Source organism: Larimichthys crocea, chromosome III, assembly GCF_000972845.2.
Source record: "Larimichthys crocea isolate SSNF chromosome III, L_crocea_2.0, whole genome shotgun sequence".
In the NCBI taxonomy this organism is placed as follows: domain Eukaryota; kingdom Metazoa; phylum Chordata; class Actinopteri; family Sciaenidae; genus Larimichthys; species Larimichthys crocea.
This window is the reverse complement of record NC_040013.1, coordinates 1,012,705-1,019,557: the sequence shown is the minus strand read 5'-3', so window position 1 is coordinate 1,019,557 and position 6,853 is coordinate 1,012,705. Positions and strand designations below refer to the sequence as shown.

Sequence of the window (6,853 nt, the reverse complement as noted above, 5' to 3'; positions counted from 1 at the left end):
CGATGCTGCCTTCAACCACAGTGAACCGCGAGCACGCGCACGCGCCTGCGCGCGCCAGTGGCGGGATTTGATCCGGATCAGACCGGACCCGGCGGCTCGGTGCGGGGACGTGCGGGACACGTCCGGTCTGCACTGAAGCTGGAGTCCGGTTTAAATCCTGGACCGGGTCTGGGACTGTAAACATGTCCGCCATTTTGGCTCCGTTCAGACTGACAAACATTAAAATCATTAAAAATCATTTTAATATTATTCACATAAATTAACACAGGAATAAATAATAAAAAAAATTATACTAACAAAAACAACAAATACTCATATTAACATAAAAAAAAGAAATAAAAATGATTTTAAACAACAAAAAGCTCAAATTAGTGCTAAAACATTTAAAAATAAATGTGATATTTTGTGTTAGTGTGAAAGTTAAACTAGAGCTAAAACATGATACAAAATATAAATATCATTTAAAATACAGATAAACTGTGTAAATATAAAAGTAGACCGGTCATGTTGGGTCCAACTGAGACAAACTCAAAGAGTTCAGGAGCTCCACAAGAGTCCAAACAAAGAAAACATTGAGAAAGATCTGGTGACCTTCATACCCTGAACCCTCATGGGGCATCTCCGTGTTCTTCCTCTTATCCAGGTCGGGTCGTGGTCGGGTTTGTTCCAGCTCCTCCTGGAGGATCCCGAGGTTCCCCCAGATGTTGAACCTCCTCAGCCGTCCGAGTCATGACCCAAAGCTTGTGACCATCGTTGAGGGTTGGAACGCAGACGGACTCTGAACCACAACAGTCCAGCGGTACTGTCGACACCGCACCGACCCGCCGGTCCATCTCACGCTCCTTGAAGTCCTCTGTGAAGTCGTGTTCCTCAGGGTTGAAATGACCTTTGACTGAAGCGGTTTATTGAACCTGTCCGACGTTAAACGAATCAAAAACTGTTTCAGAACTTTAAATATCAAACACGTCTTCACATCAGCTGTTTGTCCAGTAATAAGATTTCTTTCTCCAGCTTCTTCATCTTCAGCGCTCTGAACGCCATCTGCTGCTCGCGGTTCTCGATCTCCTTCTTGAGGTAGCAGCAGTAAAGAGCTCGTAAGTCTTCGGTCTGTTTCTGAAACACAAATCGAACATCACGTCTTCTCACGGCGTTCTTTATTCGTTTTACCTTCGACCGACACGATGAACTCACCTCAGCGCTCCTGAGTCCGGTCGAGGCCGCGCATGCCGAGCTGGTCTTCTCCTGGAAGCTGCTGCTGTTCACGTCCTGCAACAAAGTCCAGACTTTAGAGATCTACAGACTTTAAACATTCACAGATGTTTTCGAGGAACTCACGGCTTCAAACTGAGCGTCGCTGACGTCCGTCTCGTCGCTGCTCGAGCTCTCTGGTTCGGCCTTCGTTACGGGCAGGAGGAGGACGGGGTGGCCTGAGACTGTTGGAGGTTGAAGGAGGTTGAAGGAGGTTGAATGAGGTGAGGAACTCCTGACGGGGTTACAAACAGAAGTTCACCTACCGCTGATGAAGGAGCTGTCCGACCCCGTCAATGGTTCAATACACGCCCCTCCGGGCACGACCTCCATCCTCAGCCCGCCGTCTTTGTGCTGCAGGACGTCGTCCTCCGCCGAGGTCAGGGACGGCGTTGTGGACCCGCCCTCTGTCCTCGGCACCTCGGCTCGTCTTCTTTTGGCTGTTTGGACAGATCAGAGAGTCAAGACGCTTGGCTGGACGCGATGACTCATAAAGACGGAGACATGTTACCTGTTTGAACGATGTTTTTATGTTTGACCTTCACCTGCTGCCACGAGCGCTTGTAGCCGCTGTCCGACACCCTGAAGAAAGACGAGTCCAGATGTTAGAAAGACGGCTGTGAGATGAGGTCAAAGTAGAGTTTGTGTTTGTCTCTGATGGACTCAGATTGGATGGACAACCTGCTGAAGGAGCTACTGATCCAGCTCTACATCGTCCATCACTGTCCTGTTTGGATCAGCCACCAAACGGGACGAGGATGGACAGTCAGGACCGAGAGCAGACCTCCAGTCAGGACCGAGAGCAGACCTCCAGTCAGACTTCTACATGTCTGGAGTCAGGACCCAAACAACCTGTTCCACCTCTTCCCCTCTAGGAGGTGCTACAGATCAACCATCTCACTGGAGTCTCCTGGTCAGTCAGGAGACTCCAGTGAGATTGTTGTTTGGTTATTTTTTGGTTGATTTCTTATGGTTCCTCCAAAGGAACCACCCTAACCATCAAGGTTCCTTCAGAGGATCTACCCTGACCATCAAGGTTCCTCAAGAGGAACCACCCTGACCATCAAGGTTCTCCAGAGGATCCACCCTGACCATCAAGGTTCTCCAGAGGAACCACCCTGACCATCAAGGTTCTCCAGAGGATCCACCCTGACCATCAAGGTTCTCCAGAGGAACCACCCTGACCATCAAGGTTCTCCAGAGGATCCACCCTGACCATCAAGGTTCTCCAGAGGAACCACCCTGACCATCAAGGTTCTCCAGAGGATCCACCCTGACCATCAAGGTTCTCCAGAGGAACCACCCTGACCATCAAGGTTCTCCAGAGGATCCACCCTGACCATCAAGGTTCTCCAGAGGAACCACCCTGACCATCAAGGTTCTCCAGAGGATCCACCCTGACCATCAAGGTTCTCCAGAGGAACCACCCTGACCATCAAGGTTCTCCAGAGGATCCACCCTGACCATCAAGGTTCTCCAGAGGAACCACCCTGACCATCAAGGTTCTCCAGAGGATCCACCCTGACCATCAAGGTTCTCCAGAGGAACCACCCTGACCATCAAGGTTCCTCCAGAGGATCCACCCTGACCATCAAGGTTCTCCAGAGGAACCACCCTGACCATCAAGGTTCTCCAGAGGATCCACCCTGACCATCAAGGTTTCTCCAGAGGATCCACCCTGACCATCAAGGTTCTCCAGAGGAACCACCCTGACCATCAAGGTTCTCCAGAGGATCCACCCTGACCATCAAGGTTCCTTCAGAGGATCCACCCTGACCATCAAGGTTCTCCAGAGGAACCACCCTGACCATCAAGGTTCTCCAGAGGATCCACCCTGACCATCAATGTTCTCCAGAGGATCCACTCTGACCATCGGCTCCGTGCAGACTTCACTGTGTGGATGTTATTGATCGACTTCTGTCACAATCTGAGCGTGTCCGAGACAAAAACAAACATTTGGTGCCTGAACTTTGTCACGTGGATTCAGGTTCCTGAAGTTTCTTCTTACGCGTTGATCTTGTCTGCGATCCTCTGCCAGGCTTCCTCTCGGAGTTTGGAGGCCGTGGTCGTGTTGGACTTGGCGGTCAGGATCTCTCTCTCTTCTTCATACGACCTTAAGATGAGTTCCTGCTCTTTGGGGCTGAAGAAATGAGCTCGCTCGTGTTTCTTCATCGCGTAGACGTCTGTGGAACGACGGAGGAGGTGACGGAAACACGGAAACACAGAAACATAAAAACACAGAAACATGGAAACATAAAAACACAGAAACACAGAAACAGAAACCTGCAGAGTCTGAATGTTTGAACTCACCTCTGTCACAGCTCATCTGCTCTGTGCTCGATTACCTCCCCTTCACGTGCTGAGCGGGTGCGCGCGCAGTTCTCCGAGCCTTTGAAGCTGGGTTTAGTCATCGAACCCGGGCTCGAACCCGCGCGCCGGGTACCGTCACGCCGCGCGCGTCACGTGCTCGGTATCACGGTGCGGTCCGTGTACGGAAGCCGGCACGAGGTGACGGCAGGTGAAGCCGGATATCAGCGCGCGCTTTGTTAACCCCGGATTTAATAATTCAGCTTAAAGGCGCGCTCACGTGGAGGAGGCGGGGTCTGCGGCTGAAAGAGTCACGTGGGGCGGGTCACGCGCGTCTTATTAACCGTTAATAAGTTTAATAAGAGATAATTAACATATTATTAATTTATATTTGACTGTTTTAATTCATTTTATATTATTTATTTATTCTGTTTTTATTTATTTATGACTTTTATTAAATATTTAAAGACCTCTGTTACCTGAACAGGTTTGATTTTGTTTTATTTGGAAATGGTTACATTACATCACGCACAGAATATTTTTAAATATTAAAAATATAAATATATATTTATGTACATACATGTACATATGCTCCTGTAGATAAAGCTATAACAATAATCATCTTCTCTTATGTTATATACATCAGTGTTTGTTTACAAACATGAGATGGCCAGAATATTAGAAACACAATATAAATATATAATACAGTCCTGTTCAACAGCAGGACAACCAATAATAAACATTTAAACTGACAGTGTCGAGCTTCATGAATTTATATCAAGAGTTCTAATAAAGTGAACAGTCAGTGTTTATATATAGAAACATGGATATATACACCTGGGCGATGTCTATCAATGGGTTGTGTTCATATATCTATATAAGAATGTATGTGTTATATATCGCATGTATGTGTACATATATATCTATTATGGTGTATCTATATGTTGTGTAGATCTATATAGATCTCTAGCTATAATGTCGGGATATATATATATATGTGTCTGTATATATAGAGGTATGCTGTATATATATCTATCTTGTCTAGATCTCGGGGATGTATAGAGATAGATAGATAGAGTGGATGTAAGGATGTGTATGTCTCTGAGTCTATCTACTGTAATGTAGGACTGTAGCGGTCTATATAATAATACTGTCCATATCTCTCTCTATAGCTCTATATATCTGTATCGCTCTCTATCTCTCTAGGTATGTATGTGTATGTAATCTCGCGCTATCTCTGCTGGCTGTCTGTATCGTCTCTCTCTCTCTCTCTCTCGCTCTCTCTCTTCTCGCTCAGCGCTAGCTCTCCCTCTCATCGCCATCCCTACCTCTCTACCTCTACGGAGCTCTGGTATCTCTGGCTGTATCGTTCTCTTCCCCTTCCCCCCGGCTGTGCCTCCCAACACTTAATTGCAATTTTTCTGAACTGGAACTTGTAATCAATATTTATTTATGTAAAATGATAAATTAATGTTAGACATAACAGAAAGTATATTTAAATGCATTTCATTTATTGGCTTATTGGTGCAACATGCACATGCAATAGAAAAAAGAAATAGGAGGGAAAATATAAATTAAAGCGTTAGATTTTGGACAGCACTAATATCAATATATATATCATAATATATATATATTATATATATAAATTATATTAGTTCTTAATAGACTGAGTTCTGTTTGAACATATGTTTGTAACCTGGAGTATTGTAAATAAACATAATTTCCCCCGTGGATTATTAAAGTGTTTTCTGATTCTGATACAGAATGTAACGAGTTACACTATCTACTCTTATACCTTAACCGATTGTACTCCTGCACTGCTGTCAACACTTTTATTGTTCATAGCCACTAGAACTGCAGATGATTCAATATCAAGTGTTTTGCAATCAGGAAAAAACACAGAACATGAAACCAGCTGTTAAAAAAACATAAACAACATGACCAATAAAGGACGTTTCTTTAAAATATCAGTGTGTTCTCTTTAGAAGTTTTTTAGATTTAATACTGCATAGTTTCACGTCACTGGTTTTATTTAATAGTTATTTACACATGTGTATATATTGTTAAAGTTTTGTTTTCTACTGTCTCACTGCCTGGTTGGCAGCTGCGGTTAAACAAAAAAACTGGGATAATAAAGTGGTTTTGGAGGACGTCACATACAGCAGCGGGCTTGTAACGTGACGTCTTTTATTATATATTAAATTGCTCTTCTATTTATTATTATTAGTTCATTATATTACTCAGAAAACATAATAAAAGCACATTAATGTCAGGTGGGATCGTTCAGAGTTTTTATCAACGATAAAAGATTCATTGGAGTTTTTAAAACTAACCCATGACGTCACGTAAACTACATATGACGTCATCAAGTAATAATATAGATAATATTAATATTTGGCTGGTGATGAAATCCACGGTTTTCGACGCTCGATCGATGCTGCCTTCCCCCACAGTGAACCGCGAGCACGCGCCGCGCCTGCGCGCGCCAGTGGCGGGATTTGATCCGGATCAGACCGGACCCGGCGCTCGGGCGGGGACGTGCGGACACGTCCGGTATGCACTGAAGTGGAGTCCCCCGGTTTAAATCCTGGACCGGGTCTGGGACTGTAAACAAACTGTCCGCCATTTTGGCTCCGTTTCAGACTGACACAACATTAAATCAATTAAAAATCATTTTAATATTTTCACATGAAATTAAAACACAGGAATAATAATAAAAAAATTCATAACCAAAACAACAAATACTCTATTAACATAAAAAAGAAATAAAAAATATTTTAAACAACAAAAGCTCAAATTAGTGGCTAAAAACATTTAAAATAAACATGATATTTTGTGTTAGTGTGAAAGTTAACTAAGCTAAAAACATGAACAAATATGAAATACATTTAAAAATCAGCTAGAAACTGGTGAAATATAACATACCGACAACCGGTCAGTTGGGTCCAACTGAGGACAAAACTCAAGAGTTCAGGAGCTGCACAAGAGTCCAAGAAAGAAAACATTGCGAAAGAGCTGGTGACCTGAACCCTCATGGGGCACTCCGTGTTCTTCTTCTTACTGACCGGGTCCGGGTCGTTGGTCGGGTTTGTTCCAGCATCCTCCTGAAGGATCCCGAGGTTCCCCCAGATGGTGCACCTCTCAGCTGTCTGAGTCAATGGACCCAAAGCTTGTGACCATCGGTGAGTGTTGGACCGCAGACGACTCTGAACCACAAACAGAAGCAGTACTGGTCGACACCGCACCGACCGCGCCGAGTCTTTTACATCTCACTCTCCTTGAAGTCCTCTGTGAAGTC

General features: G+C 44.5%; 1 protein-coding gene across 1 annotated transcript; it reads right to left on the bottom strand.

The window, feature by feature from the left end:
- Nucleotides 1-344: 344 nt before the first annotated feature.
- LOC109136660 (uncharacterized) lies at nt 345-3,824 on the bottom strand. The gene is made up of 7 exons (XM_027277504.1): nt 3,559-3,824; nt 3,257-3,431; nt 1,760-1,830; nt 1,515-1,688; nt 1,336-1,433; nt 1,192-1,266; nt 345-1,113 (listed from the first exon to the last, which is right to left on the bottom strand). The coding sequence occupies exons 1-7, from the start codon at nt 3,572-3,574 to the stop codon at nt 970-972; spliced, it is 753 nt and encodes a 250-aa protein (XP_027133305.1). The 5' UTR covers nt 3,575-3,824; the 3' UTR covers nt 345-969.
- Nucleotides 3,825-6,853: the final 3,029 nt, after the last annotated feature.